Source organism: Hyaena hyaena, unplaced genomic scaffold, assembly GCF_003009895.1.
Source record: "Hyaena hyaena isolate Hyena2069 unplaced genomic scaffold, ASM300989v1 scaffold_38, whole genome shotgun sequence".
In the NCBI taxonomy this organism is placed as follows: Eukaryota; Metazoa; Chordata; class Mammalia; order Carnivora; family Hyaenidae; genus Hyaena; species Hyaena hyaena.
In genome coordinates, this window is record NW_024080670.1 from 3197197 (window position 1) to 3219893 (window position 22697).

Genomic DNA, 22697 nt, shown 5'->3' on the forward strand with positions numbered 1-22697 from the left:
TGAACTCCAAAAGTAAATAAATCAAGCGTTTGTGTGTCTTTAAGACAGGCCCTAAGGAAACAAGGGGCAATGGGTTTTTATTTGTATAGGTACTTCTCATGGGCCAGTTCCGCTTCTGTGGGCCCCATCACCAAACCGTCTATCTCTTCCATAGAATGGAAGGAAGATGCCCTTTCTCTGCAGTCACCCTAAAATGTCAGTCCTGGCTTCTCCGGGTGGGGGTGGGGAGAGCTGCTACTGGCTGAAGGGCTCGGACCAGACTGAGACAGCACAGAAAGGACAGAGCGCTAGATCTGTTGAGACCTCGGGCAAGTCCCGCCCACTGTCAGTGCCAAGTTCCTTCCCCCTGAAAAATGGGACAAATGCTCCTTCACTTTGTTTTCCCCCTTGATGCCTGGCACTGAGTAGATGCCGAACAGTGTTTGCGGAAACAAATCTGGAGGGTTCTTAAGGCTGACGGGAGACCCAGAAACTGAGGGATGGACTGGCTGAGTCTCTTCACTCCCACCGAAGGATAAAATAGGTGCTGAGGACAACAAACCCAAGGAAAGAAAGAAGGCACTCAGACGGAATCCTGAGGAAGGAGGCCAACTCGAGGACCCCCCCCTCCACTCGAGCAGCAGCCACCACCACCCCCGTCACGCCTCCCAGTCCGGATGCAGGGCCCCCAGAGATGGCGATCCTGTCCCTCTGGTCTGTCTCCATTCCCAGCACGTGGGGTTGGAGGGGGTGGCCCGTGGATGGTTCGGGGCAAAAGGGAAAAGGGTGTCAACGAAAGTTAGGTTGGCAAGTTCCAGAGCCCTTGGTATCCGCCTCCCGTCTGGAGCTCACAGCCCTGGCACAACTCCTAGCTTTGCACACTGGGGTCCACACTCAGGTCCCTGCTCTGCAACCAGTCACAGCGAGGGATTCTGGGTGTTTCTGGCAAGGGGCTGCCGCACACTAGGCACATAATAATGGTCCTCGTTGTCATTACTATTAATTAGGAAGGAAAGGAAAGGTTACAGAACCCGTGATAAGGACCCTCCGGCGATAAGGACACTTCGTGTGGTTCAGGAGGTCCGCTGGTTCCGACGCCACAGGCTCTGAGACCAAGATGCACCATGTTTTGGGTTTTCCCATCAGACAAACGGGGAGGACGGCACTTCCCCGAGTGTTTCCTGAGACCCCCTGGGCCAAAAAGTCAGGGGAGTCGGGCCCAATATTCTCTGCGGTTGAGGTACCTCCAAACCTCTTTCCCTTGAGGGTCCCCAAGGTCAGGCCGGCGGCCCCGCCAGTCTCCTGCGACGGCCCGGGTGCCGCGGGTCCCGCGGGATCGGCAGGTGAGAAACGAGGTGCCGCGTGGCCGGGAGTGGGGACTTGGCGCGCACCTGCCGCAGGTGAGGCCCAGCCATGCGGAAGGGGGAGGAGCCGTCGTCGCGGCACGCAGGTGAGCCGACCCCCGGCTCCCAGGAGCCAGGCCATGGGCGGCCTCGGGCTCCAGCGTGGCGGCTGCGAGGCGACCCATGGTGCACACAGCGGCCCCAGCGGCTCCGAGTCCCGCGCGGCTCGGCAGCCCCAGGAGAACATTCGAGGCAGCGGCGGCGTTGGAGGCCCAGGGTCCGTTCGGTATTTGAATAGCACAAAGGAACCGCCTTGGTCTGATTGGCCAGCCGAGTGGCCCCGGGGCGGGCAACGCCTGTCACTCGGGAGGCTCTCCGTGCTCCTATTGGCTCATCAGGTGTGGGGCGGGGCCCTAACGCCCGGCTAAATAGCTGGGGCCGGGGCCGGCCGAGGCTCATTGCTTTGGCGCCGAGCGGGGAGCACGAGCCTGCGGGTGGCGCGCAGCGCATGGTGGCGGCTCCTCTCGGAGCGCAGCCGACCCGCTGACCCGGGCTCCGTTTCCCCTACCCGGCGCGCCCCGGCGGCCGGCTGGAGGCCGCGACAGCAGCAGCCTTAACAGCAGCAGCGGCCGCGGCTGCTCCGCCGCCACCGTCTCCGCGGGAGCATGGAGTGCGCCCTGGACGCCCAGAGCCTGATCAGCATCTCCCTGCGCAAGATCCACAGCTCCCGGACCCAGCGCGGCGGCATCAAGCTGCACAAGAACCTCCTGGTGTCCTACGTGCTCCGCAACGCGCGCCAGCTCTACCTGAGCGAGCGCTACGCCGAGCTCTACCGGCGCCAGCAGCAGCAGCAACAGCAGCAGCAACAGCAGCAGCAACAGCAGCAGCAACAGCAGCAGCCGCCCCACCACCAGCACCAGCACCTCGCGTACGCGGCGCCCGGCATGCCGGCCAGCGCGGCCGACTTCGGCCCGCTCCAACTTGGCGGCGGCGGGGACGCGGAGGCGCGCGAGCCGGCCGCCCGGCACCAGCTGCACCAGCTCCACCAGCTCCACCAGCTGCACCTCCAGCAGCAGCTGCACCAGCACCAGCACCCGGCGCCCAGGGGCTGCGCGGCGGCGGCGGCCGGGGCGCCCGCGGGCGGCGCGGGGGCGCTCTCGGAGCTGCCCGGGTGCGCCGCGCTCCAGCCGCCGCACGGCGCGCCCCACCGCGGGCAGCCCTTGGAGCCGCTGCAGCCGGGTCCTGCGCCGCTGCCGCCGCCCGCGCCCGCCGCGCTCTGCCCGCGGGACCCTCGCGCCTCGGCCGCCTGCTCCGCGCCCTCCGCGCCCCCAGCGGCCGCCCCTCAGGCCGCTGCTGGCGCCTCCCCGCCCGCCTCCCCGGCCCCCGCCTCCTCCCCCGGCTTCTACCGGGGCGCGTACCCGGCCCCCTCGGACTTCGGCGTGCACTGCAGCAGCCAGACCACCGTGCTGGACCTGGACACTCACGTGGTGACCACGGTGGAGAACGGCTACTTGCACCAGGACTGCTGCGCCTCCGCCCACTGCCCCTGCTGTGGCCAGGGCGCCCCAGGACCCGGCCTGGCGTCCGCCGCCGGCTGCAAGCGCAAGTATTACCCTGGCCAGGAGGAGGACGAAGCCGACGAGGAGGACGCTGGCGACCTGGGAGCCGAGCCCCCCGGGGGCGCCCCGTTCACCCCCTGCAAGCGCGCCCGTTTCGAGGACTTCTGCCCGGACTCGTCCCCGGACGCGTCCAACATCTCAAACTTGATCTCCATCTTTGGCTCGGGCTTCTCGGGGCTGGTGAGCCGACAGCCGGACTCCTCGGAGCAGCCGCCGCCGCTCAACGGGCAGCTGTGCGCCAAGCAGGCGCTCGCCAGCCTCGGCGCCTGGACTCGAGCCATTGTCGCCTTCTAGGGACCCCCGAGGGCACGGGGCCCCGGGGCCCCGCGGGGCTGGGGCCAGACAAAGACTCGGCCAAGGGGCGAGAGGAGGGAGCGAACGGGCGCCTGGCCACCCGGGGCTGAGCTGGGGGAGAGCAGGGGGAGGCGGCTGATGTTTTATAAATTGTAAAATAAAAGAAAAAAGAAATCTATGATCTTGGACTTTATTTTTGCAGAGAGAAAAAGCGCCTATTTAAGTATGCTTTGTGTTTCTCCTACTCTTTTTTTTTTTCTTTTTATTGTAGTGATTGCAGTGGTGTTTAGCGAGGAGCCAGCCACGTGAGGGAGGGCTGCTGCCCGGAGGAGGTGCCGGGCAGCCGGGGGCGAGGCAGGGCGCCCGGGCCGCCGGGGCGCGCCGGGGGCGCAGCGCAGGAGGGCGCGGGGCCCGGGACGCCGATTCCAATCAGTTGTCAGACCCGGGAAGCCCCGGCGCTCGGTTCTCCCGAGTCCCTCCATGGGGTGAGGAATGGGTCTTGTGAAATCCTGAGCAAAAACAAAGGCAAACTCTCTATCTCCCCGAAAGGGACGTTTGGGTCACATTTCCTCTCTGGGGGCGGCCTCCAAAGTTCTCAAAATGAGAAGGCAGAAATGAAAACACTTCAACTTTTTTTTTTTTCTTTCCCGGGGCGGGTGTCTTGAACCCCTCCTCTCCCCGCCCCTCTGGCTCCGTTCTCTTCCCCTCCTCCACCCGTCTCCCGGACTCGGGGGTGGCGCCCGGCACCCCGACACTCCCGGACACCGTTTGGGGAAGGGGTGGGGGGCGGGCACGGCGGACTACATTTCCCATCATGCCCAGCACTGCGGTCCTCGCTAAACAAAAAAGGAAGTCGATTCCTTCACCTGGATCCCCCGCGGCCCCGAGGGAGGGAGGGGCCGGGACCGCCGACTGCGTTGGAGACTTTTCACTAAGTTCCCGGTCAGATGTTGGTGTTTGTGTGTGTGCTTCTGAGTTGCGCTGTCCTGGTTCAGGCTTCGGTTGCATTAAATGAAACCAGCATTGTTCGAGGCTGTGAGAACCCTGTCCTGTGTCTTCAGCTCGATAGATTTTAATTTAAAGCCTTTTGTTGTAAAAAGGTGGGGTTCATCGGCAGCCCCTCGGGTTCTCTGCCGTCAGCACCATGTGGACTCCAAAACAAGTTGCCAACCCTTCCTTTCTTAGCCCTGATCTCCCTCATTCTTCTGTATTTTTGTGCATACTGAATTGTATATCACCGGGTAAAACTGTTCAGATGATTTGTTTAAGTTTATAATCTTAATAAACAGTCGATTATAGAGGACGGTGGTGTCTTGTTTTCAGATCGGCCTGGAGGGGAGGGGAGGACACAGGGAGGTAGCGAGAGACCCCTACCCCAATGCAAACCCCAGCTCTCCGGGGCTTGGGCGGGCGGGATCTGCTCACATCCGCAGGGCCGTGCGGTGGGAGACGGATTGGAAGTGGGGGGTGTTGGTCGCTGGGGAGGTTAGCGCTGCGCGCCTCCCCGGCCCCCTTCCCCAAAGGGGCCTGCCCCCCCACCCCCCACGGGAACGGCCGCCCCCAACCCCCGGGGGCCTCCAGCAGAAAGCCGAGCCTGCCTTCAGCACATTTCCTGCCCAGCCTGGAGCGCAGGGCCTGCTCGGCCTCAAGTCTAAGCTCTCTGCGGCCGGGAAAGCAGCGGAGGGACGCTGCGGGGCTTCGGGGCCACCCACACTCCCCGCCCCGCGCCTCCGCCCGCTCGTCCGCACGTCTCGGGCTGCAACTTGGGGGAGGTTTTTCCTTTTCCCTTTTTTTTTTTTTTTTTTTAAGTTGAGTTTGTTATCACTGCTCGGTGCCACTTGGTGGTGTGCTGGCGGCGTCTCCCTCCCTCCTCGCGCCCCTCCCCTCTCCCGCCGCCCGCCCGCCTCTCTTCCCTCCCCGGTGGATGGAGGCAGGAAGGCTCCAGGCGCACTCTCCCCTCTGACCACCTACGGAATGACCTCAGAGTGGGAGAATGTGCCAAGGCCCCGAGGAAGCTCGCGTTCTCCCCACTGGAACCAAATTCACATCTGGAGCCGCGGCTCCGGCCCGGGGGCGCGCGGGGTGGTTCCAGCTTTGCAAATAGGGGATAGGAAAGAAAGACTGGGGAGGGGGGGAGGGCGGGGAAGAAAAGGGAAAAAAAAAAGAAAGAAAAGGGGAAAAAAAGCCAAGTGGCAGCTTGCTTGTCTGTTTGACAGTGTCTCTTGGTGTCTCTCTGTCTCTGTCTCCCCAGTGCTCTCGCGCTCGCTCTCTCACCCCTGCGCTCCCCTTTCCTGCGCAAGCCACCCCTCTGGACGACTCGCGCTCCCCCCTCGCCCTCTCCCCCCACCCCCAGCCTTCACCCCTCCCGCAGCGACGGGAGGGGCTGCCGCCGAGAGGCCCCACCCCAGCCTCTGAGAGGACGACGCAAGCCAGTCCCAGGGGCCCTCTCCGCTTCGGGTCCCCGTGTCGCGCGAGGCGAAGTTCTCGGGGACACTCCAGAGCGCGGGGGGCCGCGAAGGTCCGCGATGGGGGTGGGGGAAGAGACTACGGAGGCGTGAGTTACGGGGAGGAACGGCACCTTCACCTCCCCCCCCCCCACTTCAGGGCTGTTTTCTCGGCCTCCCACGGGAAGAGTCTGGAGCTGCTGGGGAGGGGAAACAGTTTGTCTCCCCGCTCCCCATTTCCCCCCTGCTGCACAGGGAAGTATAAGGAAAGCTGTTGGATGCAGGGTTTTGCTTCAATCCCCCAAGCCAGTTGCCAGAGCTCCCCCTAGCGCCACTTCCCGGGCGCTGCAGTGGCTGCGGTGGGGAGTGGGCGAGGCACAGCCTCCAGCGGCCGGGCTGCGGGGGTGCTGCGCCGCACCCACCTGGGGCTCCTCGCCGGGGCCGGATGCGACCCCGGCTGGAACGGGAGCCCCGGGCCCCGGGCGTCGCCACTCCAGGCCCGCGTCGAGGAGGGGGCACGTGGTCCGTCGCCTTTGTTGGGAGCGCGGACCTGGGCACGGGAAGGGACCAGCCAAGGGGCTTGGGATCCCCCTCCCCCCATTCGTCGCCCGGATGCCTACGGCAGAGTGCGGTTGGTAAGCTGCTAAATCAGAGCCCTGAACCCAACAGGATCCCGGGACCAGCGTTCCCCTCCCTTTTCGCCAGCTTTTCTGAGCTTCTGCAATGCCAGGAGCTTCAAGCACATGGGGACCTAACCGGTGGAGGGATGGGGATGGAGGGCTCTGAGAGCACCAGAGGGAAGTACCCTTCCCCCCTTATCTCTTCAGGGCTCAGACGTCCACGCAAAGGGTTAATGCCTTGCGCATAATCCGCAGTGACCCACTGTCGATCTACATCTCCCTCTAAGAGGTTCCTTACAAAGCAATAACACAAGCACTTGCCACTATGCTGCCCAGCACACTGGGGGCCACACCGGCCACGCTGTCCCCAACACAGGACCCTCTGAGCAGCTGCTTCGTTCAACCCCCCAGGGTACTACACAGCCCACATCGTGCCCAGCCAGGACATCCTGAGATGTGTAGCCCCCAAACTGAAAAGTGGGGGGCTGTGGAGGGTGCCTGGCAGTGACAGTCCCCAGGAAGGAGGCAGGGAGCAGTCAGGCAGTCCATCCAGGCGTCCACAGACCCAGATCCCCAGACAAGCCCCTCTTTCTCCAGCAAAAAAAAATAAATAAATAAAAAGCCAAGCCAGACCCCACAAGAGACACCCCCCCCCTCGCAGGAGTTGGGGTGCTGCTTGGGGAGGTAGGGAGACTCAGGGAGTGATGTGGGAGAGCTTCCAGAGACCAGCAGCTCCGGAAGCCAGAACTCCAGCAAACCTCTCGCTGCATTCCCCCAGGTTCACCACCACCACCGCCACACACGGATACGTGCGCGCGCACGCGCGCGCACACACACACACACACACACACACACACACACACACACACACACTTCCCCCAGCTCCTAGATCCTGCTGCCCTTGATACGTGGTGTAGGGTTGAGCCAGGCTCCAAGCTGCGCTCCCAGCAATGTGGAGCTGCTGGGATGACAGCCCAGATCCTCAGGGAGCTGCGGGCTGCCCTCCAGAGAAGCCAGTGGCTGGGGACGCCCTGAGGTCCCATGAGAGCCGCTGTGCAGGGCGCTGAGATCTGAGTGCTTTTATTGAGTGTGCATGTGTGTGTGAGTGCGTGTGTGTATGTGTCCCTCCCATGCAGGGCACACACGCCAAGAGCTCTGCCTTGCTGCATCTCCACTCACTGGCCACACATTTACAGAACACCCGCCTGGTGCCTAGACTGTGCAGCGCACGGAGCCGACCACCGCGAAAAATACAGCAAATAAAAGAAGGGCGAATCCCTCTCTCTGGGTTCACTCGTTTAATTTTCTCTGCGATAGACTATTAGCATCCATTTGTTTCAGAAATGAGAAAACTTGGGGCACCTGGGTGGCTCAGTCAGTTAAGCGGCCGATTTCCATTCAGGTCATGATCTCACAGTTCGTGGGTTCGAGCCCCACATCAGGCTCTGTGCTGGCAGCTAGCTCAGAGCCTGGAGCCTGCTTCAGATTCTGTGTCTCCCTCTCTCTCTCTGACCCTCCCCTGCGTGTGCTCTCTCTTTCTCTCAGAAATAAATAAAACGTTTAAAAAAAAAAAAAAGAAATGAGAAAACTTGCCCAAAGTCACACGATGAAGAAGTGGCCAGTCTTCCTATTGGAGCGTAATGTCTAGCGGAGGAGAATTTATAACACGCTGGGGCGCGAGCTGGCAGAGGGCCCCCGTGTTGTCTAAACGGCTATATTGATACTTTCCAGCTGGACCCAAACTAGCAGGTTGGGAGCACCCCTCTCCCCCCACTTCACTGCTTCGTGCTCTGGGACCCTGGGACAGTGGATAGCGAGACACACAGGACAGTGGTGTCTGTGTTGTATCCCACCCAACCCGAGGCAGGGATTAACCTATTCCCGGTATTCTTCAGGACTCTTGGTAGGAGAGAGCAACCTCACTGGAACCAGCTTGGGCAAAAGGTGGGATTTCTTGGCTCCTGGAACTAAACTGTGCGGGGGGCAGGAGTATCTCCGGCTTCAGGTACAGCTGGATCCAGGAGCACATCGTCTGGATGGCCACCTCTCTCTTTCTCTCTCTCTCAATCTGCGTGTGAATGTGTGTGTGTGTGCTGTGACTTTGTATCTTTTTTAATATTTTTAAAAGTTTGTTTATTTTTGAGAGCGAGACAAAGCACGAGCGGGGGAGGGGCAGAGAGAGAGGGAGACACAGAATCCGAAGCAGGCTCCAGGCTGTGAGCTGTCAGCACACAGCCCGATGCAGGGCTTGAACCCACGAGCCGTGAGATCATGACCTGAGCTAAAGTGGGACTCTCAACTGACTGAGCCACCCAAGCGCCCCTATCCTGTGACTTTCTTCTCTGCACTTGAGGCTCCCACTGCCCGACTGAGGACCCACTTCTCCCTACAGCTACCGACGGCAGCTCCTGGCTTTCCGCCTCATAACTTTGCCACCCAACAGAGACTGTCCTCTTATTTCAACGCAGAAAATCTCAAGGAGGGACCCTGTCATATCCCAAGCCTGTGTTCTGTCCCCAAGCTGTGGCCAGGGCTGGAGGGGGGTTGGTAGTCCCCGTGGGGAGCTCCTGGGCAGAGAAGGGGCGCCCTTCTCAGAGGAGGGTGGCAGATCAGAGAGAGGGGCTGCAAGCCAAGCTAAAGGAAGCTTTTAGATGTGGGACTTGGGGAGACCCTGCTTCAGGGCTTGGTGACTAAGTGCAGCCACACAGCCCTCAAGAAGGGACATTCTCCTTCCTCCTAGCGCCTAGCTGGGATAAGCAGGCTCCAGGGCCATCTGGTGCCTCGAAGTTTTGCCACTTGGGAATCCCCAGGGGAGGGGAGGCTGCAGCCCCCAGGGCAGGGGGCGGGGTTCTCCCAGCAGGCTCTGCGGCAGGATAGTGACATGGGCCACCGTTGGCGGGATTAAGGGCAGCGGACAGCCGCAAGGAGGCCAGCCTTGGCTGGAGAAGAACTTGGCTGGAGCTCATATGTGGCCCCTTGAGGCACTCTCAGTTACAACTGCAAAGACTTTGAGGGGAAGCTGGGATGATGAAGGGGTGCTGGCCGGTGGGATGGAGGGGGCGGAGGCTGAGGTTATCATGCCCACCTTCAGACACGCAGCTGGTGGGGTCTGGGGACATCGGGGGTACAGATAACATGAGCTTTTCTTACATACAGGTAAAAAAAAAAAAAAGGCTCTAAAGTGCTTAAGTGATTATTACTAGGTGAGGATTCCACGGATAACCTTTGCTTGATCCTTCATACATTTCTAGATTTTCCAGATTTTCTGCAATGATCACTTTTATACATTTAGAAGAAAACACTAACACGACACTTGTCAGAGAATGTGACGTGACAGGTGCTGTAATCGATGTACGTCCGGCAGGCTACAGAGCAGAGACAGGGAGCCGCTGTCGTCAGCCTGTCTGGGGCAGGCTCACCCCCTGACACACAGAACACGCACCCCGAAGCCTGGGTTCGCCAGAATTCACCCTCCTGCGCTCTGTCTTGGTTAAAAGAAGCGTGAGACAAAAACGACAGCTCATCTCAAGGATGCTCCTTCTGGCAGGAGCCTTGTTCCCCGGCTCCTCCTTGACCCCTGGCCCGGCTCCGCCCCATCCTACCCATCAATCATCGCCGGAACGATTTGCTCAGAGTTTCTACATGACTTGGAGGAGGGTACTAACAGGCAAATGTGCTTGAGAAACATTTTCAGCAACTTAGGCTGAAACCAAAGAGCAAGTGGCAAAGCCCGGCCCAAAGAGCACTGGACCAGGAGTCTGGAGACCGAGGGGCAGGCTCTGGGTCAGCCCCAGGCTTACGTTGAGACCTGGACTGAGTCACTCTCCCAGGAAGCCCATATTCCCTCACCTGTAAAGATAGATTTAAGAGGAGAGGAGTAGGGGAGTCTGGGGGGCTCAGCCCGTTAAGCGTCTGACTTCGGCTCAGGTCATGATCCTGCGGTTCATGAGCTTGAGCCCCACATCAGGCTCTGACAGCTCGGAGCCTGGAGCCTGTTTCAGAATTCTGTGCCTCCCTTTCTCTGTGGTCCTCCCCTGCTCACACTCTCTCTCTCTCTCTCTCTCAAAAATAAGAATAAACATTTAAAAATACATATTTTAAAGAAAAATGCAGAGGCAATATCAGATTCCACATCGACCTATAAGCACAGTCACCTGCCTGTTTTGCTCAGTCATTCAAAAAACCCATGTGTTCAGCCATTCATATATTTATCAAGTACATCTAGGTGCCAGACACTGTGCTCAGCACCAAAGATGCAGCCGGGAACAAGACAGTCAAGGGCCCTGTGGTCATGGAGCTTACACTTTAGTAAGGGAAACAGACAATGAGCAATGAAACCCACATGCATTAAGTTACATGTTACAGAAAAACAAAACAGGGCTAGACAGGACTAGAGAGAAAGGGGTGGCACCACTTCAGAGCTGGTGTCACACTGATGTTTGTGCCGAGACCCAGATGGGTCAGCTAGATTAGTCAGTATAGAAGAGGCTATGCAGTGGTAACAAATCAATCCCCCATGTCAGAGACTTAACACAACAAAAATGCATTTCTTTTTTTAATGTTTTTTTATTTATTTCTGAGAGAGAGAGAGAGACAGCGTGAGTAGGGGAGGGTCAGAGAGAGAGAGAGAGAGAGAGAGAGAGAGAATACGAAGCAGGCTCCAGGCTCTGAGCTGTCAGCACAGGGCCTGATGCAGGGCTCGAACCCACAAACAACGAGATCATGACCTGAGCCGAAGTCGGATGCTTAACCAACTGAGCCATCCAGGTGGCCCAAAAAATGGATTTCTTGACTATGCAAAATCCAGCTAAACTGACAATTCTCCCAGGCTGCTGTCCTCCACGAGGTGACTCAGTGATTCAGGAGCACAGAGTCCCTCAATAGCCCTTCATCACTCAGTCAGGAAGCGATTCCCTTCAGGGTGCCTGGGGGCCTCAGTCAGTTGTGGGTCCCACTTCGGCTCAGGTCACGATCTCCTGGTTTGTGGATTCAAGCCCCGGGCTCGCCCCTGTCAGTGCAGAGCCTGCTTTATACCCTCTGTCTCCCTCTTTCTCTGCCCCTTCCCTGCTGGCGTGCTCTCTCTCTCAAGAATAAATAAAAAACAGGGGCGCCTGGGTGGCTTAGTCGGTTAAGCATCCGACTTTCGCTTAGGTCATGATCTCGCGATTCGTGGGTTCGAGCCCCGCGTCGGGCTCTGTGCTGACTGCCAGCTCAGAGCCTGGAGCCTGTTTCAGTCTGTGACTCCCTCTCTCTCTGACCCTCCCCTGCTCATGCTGTCTCTCTCTCTCTTTCCTAGAAATAAAAATTAAAAAAAAAAAAAATTAAAAAAATTTTTAAAAAAATAAATAAAAAACATTAAAAAAAAAAAAAAGAGGAGGTGATTTGCCTCCCCTAAACTCACAGCCCATTGGCCAGAATTCATCGCATGATATTGACTAACGGCAAGGGGACCCTCCAGGGCAGTGCTCTTGGGGGCCTTGGAAGGAAAGATAAAGCACAGGTGGCAGGGCACTAGAAGTTTCTACCACGCCAGCCGGACAAACGACAGTGGAAGAGCAGTCTGGGCAGCGGCGGAACACACAGGAACTACTTTGATGTGTTCAAGGACCAAGAAGACAACTCGCATGCCTGAGGCAGGGGCCAAGCAGGATGGTGGCCAGAGAGGGGACCAGAAAAGCAGGCGGGGACAGAAGGATGTGGTTACGACCCACGAGGGAACTCTGAGCGGTGTCTGGCACACAGCAAGCACTCAAGCAATGGTATGATTACTGGTGTAGGACCTTCCTTCCTTCCCCCAGGTCAGTGGGAGGAGGGAGGAGCACCCCCCCACCCCTGAGGGGGGTGGGAAGAGGGAGGAGATAAACCAGTACAACCACAGTCTGGGTCAGCTGCCCGGACCAGTTTCCCCAGTCAAACTGGGCAGGCTGAGGCCCCAGGCCAATTGGAGCTCCGTCCCTCTTCCTAATGGCCTGAACCCCAGAGCCAGGCATCCAAGGATGCTCAGCAAAGAGGGACGGTGGCAGCGTTGTCCGGGGGGGCGGGGAAGGGTGTTCCTTGTGTGACATCCCCTCCCTGGAAGTTGTGATACCAGATGAGCAGAGGTGGACCAGCACACCTAAGGCCTGGCAACGAGGGCTTCCCGCAGCCATCCCCAGTGGGGGCGCCTGTCCGAAGCCCCGCCTCACGGGCCCCACACAGACCTGAGTGCCAACCGGGTTCTGTCACTTTCTAGGGAGCCATATGCTCTTCACTTCCCCTCTCCAAGTCTCCGGGACCTTGTCCACAAAATTGGATGCCCATGAGCACTCACCTGTGCGGTGAGCCTTCTAGAACCCCACCCCTGGTATCCAGGAGGTTCCTTGTCACAAGTCAGCTCTGCCCAGATGATAAGCCTTCACTGCAAAATGCAAGATAGGTTTTTCTACTGACTCTCTCCTGTTGAACAAAATTGATGGCCGAAGAATTACGAAGATGTACCCTTTTCCAGACCCACATGGAGATCTTTTTACTCTGAGGCTGGGGAAGGAGGGCAGAGCGAGTGCCCCATAAACTTTAAACTTGGTTGGATTTTTTTTTTTTTTAGTCTCTCCATCATTGGCAGTCATGTTTTCAAATATGTTAATCTCTGGGAAGGTGCCTGGGTATCTTCAAGGCCTGGCTATGCCCGACAGCCAACATTTACTCAAGGTGTGTTTACCAATTTCATTCAGGAGGTGATTGAATGAATGGATGGATGGACGGATGGATGACTGAATGGGCTGGCTGTTCGTCCATTCTAAGGAGTGGTTTATTTTATTTTTTGAAAAAAAAATTTTATTGTTTATTTTTGAGGGAGAAGGAGAGAGACAGAGCATGAGTGGAGGAGGGGTAGAGAGAGGGGGACGCAGAATCTGAGGCAGGCTCCAGGCTCTGAGCTATCAGCACAGAGCCTGATGTGGGGCTTGAACTCACAGACCATGAGATCATGACCGGAGCCAAAGCCGAATGTTTAACTGACTGAGCCACCCAGGCGTCCTTATTTTTAATTTCTTTAATGTTTGTTTATTTATTTGTTTTGAGAGAGAGAGATTGAGAGAGCGTGTGCACACAAGTTGGGGAGGGGCAGAGAGGGAGAGACAGAGAATTCCCAGCAGGCTGTTCTGTCAGCGCAGAGCCCAGTGTGGGGCTCGATCCCACAACCTGTGAGATCGTGACCTGAGCTGAGATCAACAATCTGACCCTTGACCCACTGAGGCACCCCGGCGCCCCTAAGGACTGGTTTAAAGGCAAAATAGTTGGTGAGAGATTGCTTGCCTGCCTTCCCCTACTCAGGCCCTTCCCACCCCCAGGCCCCTCCATCTCTAACCCCTCCCCCTCTTGCCCCCACCACAGTCATTTCCTGAAGTTTCTTGAACATTCCCATGCACCCTTCCCAGGGTTATTCCCTCCCCCCGCCACAGTCGCCCTCCACACACACACACACACACACACACACACACACACCCCAGCGCGGAACTGGAGATTCTCCTTCAACACCCACATCAACACCCACAGCCTGGGGAATGCTGGGAAGGCTCAGGAATAAAGCCTCCCTTTCTCCCGAGAAAGAACTGGAGGTCTGAGACAGATAAAGGACCCGGCTCAGAACAGAACAGGTCCACGCGGGGAGGGCGGTTAGATCCCTGGCCTGCAGACACTCCGGCTGGATGGACGGTTACAAAACCCTTTTAAGTCAGAAAGGAAGCCAGGTATCCAGAAGGCCAGGCCTGGATCCTCACCTCCGTGGGTCTTGTGGCGCCCAGGCCTCGGAAACCCAACCAGAGCTGGCTTGAGCAGAGAAGGAATTCGCTGGCTCAGGACCTGGGAAGTCCATGGGGTGTCTGAGCTACAGACACAACTGGACCCAGAGGCTCACGTGACGCCACACCACTGCTTGCTCGCTGTCCCTTGGTACTTCCTGTCTCTCCTTAACTTGGCTCTGGGAGCGTGAGCAAGACGGCCACCGGCCAGACCCAGCTTCACAGGCCTGGGGCCACTGAGTGTGGTCACACAGGGCCTCACGTTCAAAGGACCCCATGCTTGGGGTTTAACGTTCTGCAGCTGCTGCCTTGAAATTCATAACCATTTGTCTTTGAATCTGTGTTTTCTAAGTGACGTCTAATGGGACAATGGAGCCCGCGCCAAGGACTTGGAGCTTCAAGCCAAGGGCTGTCCTGCCTCCCGCCACCTCCCTGCCTCCCTGGGACATGTTCTCAGCTGCCCCCTACCCCCTGGCACCGTGGCCCTGCCTGGCCTCCCCCTCCACTGCCACCCTCCACCCCGGGCACGGGCACGGGCAAGGTTGGGGTCAGGTATCACAGGGTGCGTCAGCGGCCATCGCCACCCCAGATTGGCAGCACCACTGCCGTCTGGCAGGCAGAGACCCGGTCGAAGCAGGAGTGAGCCCGTCACCTGCCCCATCTGGGGCCTGAGATCCTTGGATCACCCCTCTGCTGTAGGTGGAAGTAAGGGCCTACGGGGAAAAGATGGGGTGTGGTCAACTTCCCCAGACCCCACCGCTAGGCCGGGGCTCAAGACCGGGGTGGGGGGTAGTGGGAGGGGTAAGTCAGCAACCCTTAGGCCCCCTTAGGGGCTGTGCACTTGGGCACTCACACACAGCAGGGGTAGCGGGGTGCCTGCCTGGGAGCGTGTGCAGTATCCCCAAGCCCAAAAGCACTCCCTGAGTCAGCTCTGTGTGGCCGAGAACCTTCTTCCTCCACCTGTAACCCTCCCCGGGACTGCCTTGTGTCTGTCTTCTCCGGCCAGCTCAAGGCACCCTCAGGGACAAGCCACAAAATAAAAGAATTGTATAATTTTGGTGATTCTGCACAGGGACGAGACGCTCTGATTTTGCCTTTCAAACCACTACTGCACAATATAGAGATGAACGGTAAAATTCCTGCGACTCATTTAAAATTTTTAGTTTTCTTTACTTAGAACATTAAGCAGCAAATAAAAAACACCACGACAAGTTGGGAGAGAGCCTGTAGAAGTAGAAGCATTCTGAGGCGCCTGGGTGGCTCAGTCGGTTAAGCGTCTGACTTCGGCTCAGGTCATGATCTCATGGTTGGTGGGTTCGAGCCTGGAGTTGGGCTCTGTGCTGACAGCTCAGAGTCTGGAGTCTGTTTCAGATTCTGTGAGTCTCCCTCTCTCTCTGACCCTCCCCTGCTCACGCTGTCTCTCTCTCTCTCAGAAATAAATAAAATATTTTAAAAAAATTTTTTTAAAAAGACGTAAAAGCGTTCTGTGTACTTTTAATGGCACTTTTCCCTGCTTTTCAAGCAGAGGGCCCCGCATTTGGTGCTGGGCCCTATAATGACACAGCTGGCCCTGCCACTAGCCTCCCCAGGACAACACTGTCCCAGAAGCCTGGCAGAAGGACTATCTACCCAATAGTGACAACAGGAAGTACCCAGGTCACACTCACCTGCACAGCCTGGGTCACATGCTCGTTCCTGAACCAATCACAGCAGACAAGGAGGCAGGAGCCTTCTGATTGGCCAGGTCTGGGCATGTGTCCATCCCTAAGACCAGGGGATTGGTCAGCCCACCTCAGTGGTTCCCAGTGGGTGCTCCATGGGGAGGAGGGATTCTATTCCCAGAGGAATGGGGGCTGCCCAGCCACCAGCCCTCCTCCCCTCAACGCTGCCCTTCCTCTGCATAGGCCTCATGCTTAGTTTAAAATAGAGAACAGGGTCATCTGGCTGGCTCACTGGGTACAGCGTATGACTCTCGATCTCAGGGTTGTGAATTTGAACCCTGCTTTGGGTGGAGAGATCACTTAAAAAACAGAATTTTGAGGGGCGCCTGGGTGGCTCAGTCGGTGAAGCATCCAACTTCTGCACAGCTCATGAGCTGCAGTTTGTGAGTTCGAGCCTCGCACTGAGCTCTGTGCTAACAGCTCAGAGCCTGGAACCTGCTTCAGATTCTGTGTGTGTGTGTGTCTCTCTCTCTGCCCATCCGCTACTTGCACTCTGTCTCTCAAAAATAAACATTTTTCTTAAATTAAAAAAACAAACAGAATTTTGGGGGGTTCCTGGGTGGCCCAGTGAGTTAAACGTCTTAACTCTTGATCTCTGCTCAGGTCCTGATCTCACAGTTCATGAGACTGAGCCCCACATCAGGCTCTGAGCTGTCAAGCACAGAGCCCGCTTAGGATTCCCTCCCTCCTTCCCTCCCTCCCTCCCTCCCTCTCTCTCTCTCTGCCCCTCCCCAGCTCACTCTCATAAATAAACAAACTTTTTAAAAAAGTGCTTACTTTAGCTTCCGCCCTACCCCCATCTCAGCCCCCCACTCTCCATTCATTTCTCTGTGTGCTCCCGCCCCCTAAGCAGCCAGGCTGTGCCCGCCCCAGGGGCGGGCCCTTGCTGTGCCCTCTGCCGGGGCGTTCTCTCAGCTCTTCCCTGGCTGCCTCCCTCTCCCTCGGGTCTTGCCCCAATGTCAACCCCAACTACCCCGTAGACTAGTCTCGCTGTATCACACTCGCCCTCACTTCTTTCAGAACCCTTATGGCTGGCTGGTTCTCAGCGCACATCTGTTTGTTCACTCAGCTGTCTCCTAGCCCGACTGTAAACTCCATAAGGGCAGGGAGCTCATCAGCATCTGGAGAGAACAGTGCCTCGCTCACGGAAGGCACATTCTGTTGGCTCAATGGCCCCACTTCCTGTGGATTCTGTAGGCATGGGGAAGGCGGCTGTGACTGAACCCTAACCCCCATCAATGAAACAGAGGAGGCCCGGGGGGGGGGGTGCTCAGATGTGGAGAGGAGCCTGGCAAAGGGGTGGGTGGGTTCTGTTTCCGGGAGGGGCTTCAGTGCCAGGAAGGACACTTGTCCCGCCCCAGAGGGTGGCATCTCTGTGTTAGCAAACGCAAGGCAGCGCCTGCTCCGGGTCTTTCCTTCCTGCTCTGCCTCTCTGCCCTTTGGGAATCTCCCTTAAACCCAGGCTGCTCAAGGTCAAGTTCACACAGTCTGCCTCGAGGGTGCCGAGTGAGCCACAGAACCACAAAACCTCAGAACCTGGGGCTCTGGGACGTCATCCCGCCAGGGTGGCCCTTCACGGGGCCCCAGAGCTCCTGCATTAGAGTTGGGGGAGGGAAAACCCAGCACCCAGGGCTCCATCCAGCACCTGTTATCCAGATTTTTCTAGGATGACTCCAGGGACAGGGAGTTTTATTCATTGGTTCACTCAACAAATAGGTATCGGGCACCTCCCTACTCTGGGGCAGTCACTATTCCAGACCCTGGAGGTTCGGTGGGGATCACAATAAACCTGCTTCCTGCCCTCCAGCCGAGCTTACATTCTCCTGAGAGAGATGATAACCAAGTAAACAAATCAATAGATAATAAATTCAGATCCTGATGAGTGTCCTACAGGCAACTAGCACAGAAGGCAGGATGGAGAAGAGCTGGCCTGGTGGACACTTCCCGCAGCAGCAACTCAGAGAAAGCAGGGAGGGCTCGGTGGAGGTGGCGTCATTTGAGCTGAGCCCTGAACTACCAGACAGAGCCACCGCTCAGCCTGGAGCCCCAGAAGTCCAAGCAGAGGAAACAGCAGGTACAAAGGCCCTGGGGCAGGAATGAGTTTGTCGTCTTAGAGGGCCAGCGGGGAGGGCAGCGTGACTGGGATCAGAGGAGTCGGATCACGTGGTGGACTGACCCGCTAGTAGCAAGAAGCCTCTTGGAGAATATGATGGGACTTACCCTGGATCAGCTCAGCGTGCAACCGGGGTTTGGAGGGCAGAGTGGAGTCGAGAGACCAGAGGGGAGGCTGCCACACTGGTCCGGTACGAGCTGAGAGTGGCTGAGACGAGGCGGCCACAGAGCAGGTAGGGGAGAAGTGGACAGATCGGGGTTATATATAATCTGGAGAGGGACCCAACAGGACCTGTCTGCGGGTTGGATTTGGGGAATGGAAGAGAGGCTAATGCGTGGATTTGGGGCCTGAGGCTGCCCGTCACTGAGATGCGCTGCCCAGACACAGAGGACAGTCGTGAGCCCACTGGCCACAAGCAACTCCCACTATGGCAGAGAAGCCTTTCTCTAGCCCAGCAGGAAGTGCCTCGTCATGCTGACAGCGTAGCACCCGCGTCACATCAACTCCGGTTCCATCCTGACTCACGAGGTGAGCCGGGGACCTTGCGCACGTCCCCTCCCCCCATTTCCTCATCCCTACGATGAGGGGCGATGTCACTTTCTCAGCTCACCCTGGGGACTCCGAGGGTGCGTGGATAGCTGTCCTGCAGGCTGGCACATGGCTGTGAGCCAGAACTGTCATTAATGTCCTTGCGATGCTGCCTCTGCCTGGACTTTGCCCTGCCTCCCGGACAGAAACGGGGCTCTGGAAGTGGGTGCCTCTGACGCAGGGCCAGGGCCGGGGGCCAGTGCTGGAGAGACGGACTCTGACGCCGGAGAGGGAGGGCTCTCCGGCCACCCGAGTGGCGACAGCACAAGGCAGCCAGGGCCGCCCTGAGGTTTCAGGTAAGGCCTCAGGGAGGGGCCACAGGAGTGTGAGCTTCAGCGGGAAGAGACCAGCACCTCCCTGTCTGGCCAGTGTCGTCACCCACCAGGGTCTCAGTTTCCTCCTCTGTGAAATGGGGACATAGTTGGCCCATGGTGAGGATGAAGCGAGACATGCTTTTAAGTACTTCACACAGACACACAGGCTGGGCTCAGGAACCACCAGCTCCAAGGACTCTTGGGGACACCCCGAAGGGTCGGGGTGCAGGCAGCTTCTGGGACCTGGAGCAGATGAGGAGATGGCAGGGTGGGTGCGGGGGTCAGGAAGGTGCAAGGAGGACTCACCAGGCCAGTGTGGTCCAGGCTGGAGGCCGGGCCTGGGGTCAGCTGGCAGCAATGGGACGAGCCCCTCACCCCCTCAGAGCCTTCCCAGGGGCCCTCGTCACCCCACCGGCAAGGCCCCCCCACCCTGTCCTCGGCAGGTTCCTAAAGGCTCTCCTGTGTGCTCCTAAAACCTCCACCAGGAACGGACGCCATCGCCGAGCTCAGCGGTGAGGACACGGTCCGTGCTGGGGCCTGACAGCCTGGGGGCGCGCTCCCCCTGCCGAGGCCTCACCCTCTGCGCCTCCGTCACTGCGCATGCTCCCCGTGGGTGGCTGGTGAAGACTGAATGAGATAATGGAGGCAGAGCCCTGCACCGAGTGGCTCCCCTTCAAAGGACTGGGAGGTCACCCCTGTGAGACCAGAGTTTGCTTGTCCCCAATTTATACCGGAGGAAACGGAGGCTCAGACAGGTCAAGCAACTGGCTCAAGGTCACACAATGGCGAGAAGAGTGGACTCCAGAGCCCATGCACTTGGACCACCCCGCTCCCCACCCCTGGCAGAGATCCGAGAAGGGTCTGCCCAGAGATCAGACCAACCCCTAAGCCCCCAGGTGGAGGTCTGAGCAGCCTGGTCCAACTGAGGCTGGGCTCTGGTTATCTGGGGATGGGCCGCCTGCCCTCCGCCTGCCTTGCCAGTGTCCCTTCTGAAAAGCCCCACCCTAGTCCCAAGCAAATACGGAGGGAAAAGGGACTTGTCCACACCCATCCCTAGAGGTCAGCAAAGGTCCCGCTGGACAGGGTGCTCCGTGTCCCCGAGCGGTGGCAGCGGATGGAGGGGAGAGAGCCGAGACCAGAGCCAGGGGGACGGCTGGCTGTCCTGTGAGGGGGATGCACCTCCCCCTTCTTTCTGTTCGTGGAGCGCCAACTTCCCGCCAGGCACGGTTTCTCACTGCCGCGGTCCCGGGCTGCCAGCCACACGCACAGGGGCGAGACGGGAGGGGGTTGGAGAGGTGAAGACCGTTGTCCACGGTCACACAGATCTGCCTGATTCCCGAGTCCTCGCTGCCCCTGTGTTCCCTAGAGACCCTGTCCTGTCCTGGGCCCCTCTGGTGCTGGGCACAGTGCCCCCCAAACCCCTTGCTCAGAGGGGGTGGCGGGTGAAGCTGGGGCTCCGGGCTCTGCCCCTTTGTCGAGTAGGGGAACGGCCTTCGCAGCGTCACAAGCCCTGGGGACCGTTCCTGCTTATCACCAGCGGTACCCCCATCCCAGGCTGCGGGTGGGAGAAAGGGCACCTCAACTCTGGGGTTGAATTCTAGACCCAAACTGTGTCCGATGGGGTCCTAGGAGCAGGACCTGGTTCCCAGGGGTCACCACTGGCCCAGGGAGACTGTGGATGCCCAGATGCCCACCAGGGAACCCCACAGCCTTCCCTCACGGAGTCCAGCCTGCGGAGTCCTCATCATCCATCCCCAGCCTTCTGGTGTTCCGTTAGCTCTCTTCCTTCGGGAAGCCTGCCACCTGCCGCCTCCCTCGGGGGGGGGGGGGGGGAGGGGGTTTGGGGGGGGACTCTGAGCCATACCCTGTGCTGAGAGCTCCCCTTGCGTCCTTTGTCCGACATGTCTCAGTAGGTCCCCTCCTCCCTTCTCTCCCTCTTGCCTCTGTGCCAGAGGTACATGGGACTCGGTGCTCTTCAGGGGAAACCCTTTACCAGTTTCTTTTTTTTTTCTTACTACAAAATAGTATGTGGACGCTGTAGAAGGATTTAAAAGTCAAAAATGAAAACCAAAAGGCAAAGTGAAATCTTAACCACAATCACTTTCTCTTTCTTTTGTGGTTCACCAGTGCTTAACATTTTCACAACTGTTTTTTGGGGAGCGGGGAAAGCAGTAAGGACTTCGCGATAACCCTCACATCCCCACCACGCGGGGATGAGCACCTGGAAAAACAGCCTCCTGGCCCTGTGTCTGTGCAGACGGACAGAGAGACGGAGGGATCAAAGATGTCGATCTTTGCTTCCTTACAAAAAGGAGGTAGATTTTTCCGACAGCCACCGGAGCCGTGCTACCTGCTTCGCAACCAACAGGTCGTAAGCGTCTCTTTCGAAGAATAAACGAAGCGCATCACTGATTCACTGTATGGCTGGCTGTTCCATCCTGCTTCTCGCAGTCCCCAACCGCTGGACACACAGGGTCGTTCGAATGTTTCATCAGGGTCGGTCGTGCCAGGACACGCTCCAGGACGAAGGGCCCAGTTCTGTCTTGCTCACTGGAGCACCCCGGCGCCCGGCACAGGGCTTGGGAGCACAGAAGGCTCCGGTGACGTCTGCCGAACGAGTGACCAACACAGGCCACGGCGAGCAGCCTTGCAGCCCAGCCCCGATCTGGGCCTCGCCGGCCCCACGAGGACGCCGGGTCCTCAGCTGCAGCTGTTTTCGGGTTTCCCAGGGCTTCCCTCTCTCCCTTGGTTCTCGGCCACCCTAACCACACCCTCCTTTCCCTCTCCTCCACATCGTCTCCACACTTCTGTCCTGGCCCCAGTGCCCTCAAAACTGCTCCGAGGTCCCCATCCCAGCCATCCGGCCTCTCTGCATCCCAGCCTCCCCTCGGCCCCCACCAGACTCTCTCGGGAGCCGTGGCCTGCTTCCGCATCAACGCTATCCCTCCACAGGGAGGCCTCGAACTCGTGGCAGCCATTCCCAGATGCATCCCAGGCCCCGCAGCCTGCGGCACCCTTCTAGGGGTGCCAGGGGACAGGGCGGACACGCAAGGAGCAGCAATGGCGAGTGCCGTGTGTAGAGGCAGGCCTCGGCCCCCACCAAGGAGCCCCACGTGAAGAGAAGCTGTGTCTGCAAACAGTCCCTTGGCACCCCACCTTCCAATATAGTGGCTGCCCCCCTAACGTCCCCCCATCTAACGATCTGGGGCTGCTGCTGTCATACGTGTAGCCCCCACGGCCAGGGGACGCTGAGTGCTCAGAGCACCGGGGGGGCCCTGGCAGGTCCAGGGGCCGGGGGAGGGCTCTCAGAGGAAGTGGGAATCAGGGATTCCCACTGGGGAACAGGGTTCTGGGAGGAGGGCCAGATCCTACAGTTCAGTGGTCCAGGGAGCCTGAGGACCGGAAAGGCCAGCGCAGCTGGAACGCAGAGCACGGAAGGAAGGGAGCTTGGGGCTGGAGCACCGGGGCCCGCGAACAAGGGTTTCTGGAGGTCCCCGCAGCCCAGGCTCCCCCACTCCACTGGGACTGGGTGCCAGCAGCCCTGCCAGGCTTGCCACCAGCCAGGTGCAAATGTCTGCCCTGCAGAGCCCCGCAAACTCAGCACCCACGGCTGAGCACACGCACACCTGCCCCGGGCACAGAGCGGCGGTCCCTCCCCCGGGTCGCTGAGAACTCATCCCTCTCCCTTGGCACCAGGTCCTGCCTGGATCACGCCCTTCCCAGCCCAGGGTCTCTCTCTGCCCCGCAGAGGGCATCCCACATTTCTGACCTGGGCCACGGCCCCAGCCCTATCACTGGCACCCAGCTTCTGACCCAGCACCCAGACAGCTGTCTGCGTTTCCTAAAACCCAATCTGGCTATCTCTGTGTCTCTCTGTCTCTCCG

General features: G+C 58.7%; 1 protein-coding gene and 2 long non-coding RNA genes across 3 annotated transcripts; all 3 read left to right on the forward strand.

The window, feature by feature from the left end:
* Positions 1-1795: 1795 nt before the first annotated feature.
* Positions 1796-4528, forward strand: IER5L (immediate early response 5 like). Its single transcript, XM_039229437.1, has one exon. It carries the CDS (start codon positions 1988-1990, stop codon positions 3233-3235), a length of 1248 nt encoding a protein of 415 aa, XP_039085368.1. The 5' UTR covers positions 1796-1987; the 3' UTR covers positions 3236-4528.
* Positions 4529-11906: 7378 nt separating this feature from the next.
* LOC120230083 lies at positions 11907-14751 on the forward strand. The gene is made up of 3 exons (XR_005527925.1): positions 11907-12058; positions 12883-12986; positions 14430-14751. It is a non-coding gene; the product is annotated as an uncharacterized LOC120230083 (long non-coding RNA).
* Positions 14752-17982: 3231 nt separating this feature from the next.
* LOC120230058 lies at positions 17983-21234 on the forward strand. Its single transcript, XR_005527913.1, has 2 exons — positions 17983-18143; positions 20941-21234. It is a non-coding gene; the product is annotated as an uncharacterized LOC120230058 (long non-coding RNA).
* Positions 21235-22697: the final 1463 nt, after the last annotated feature.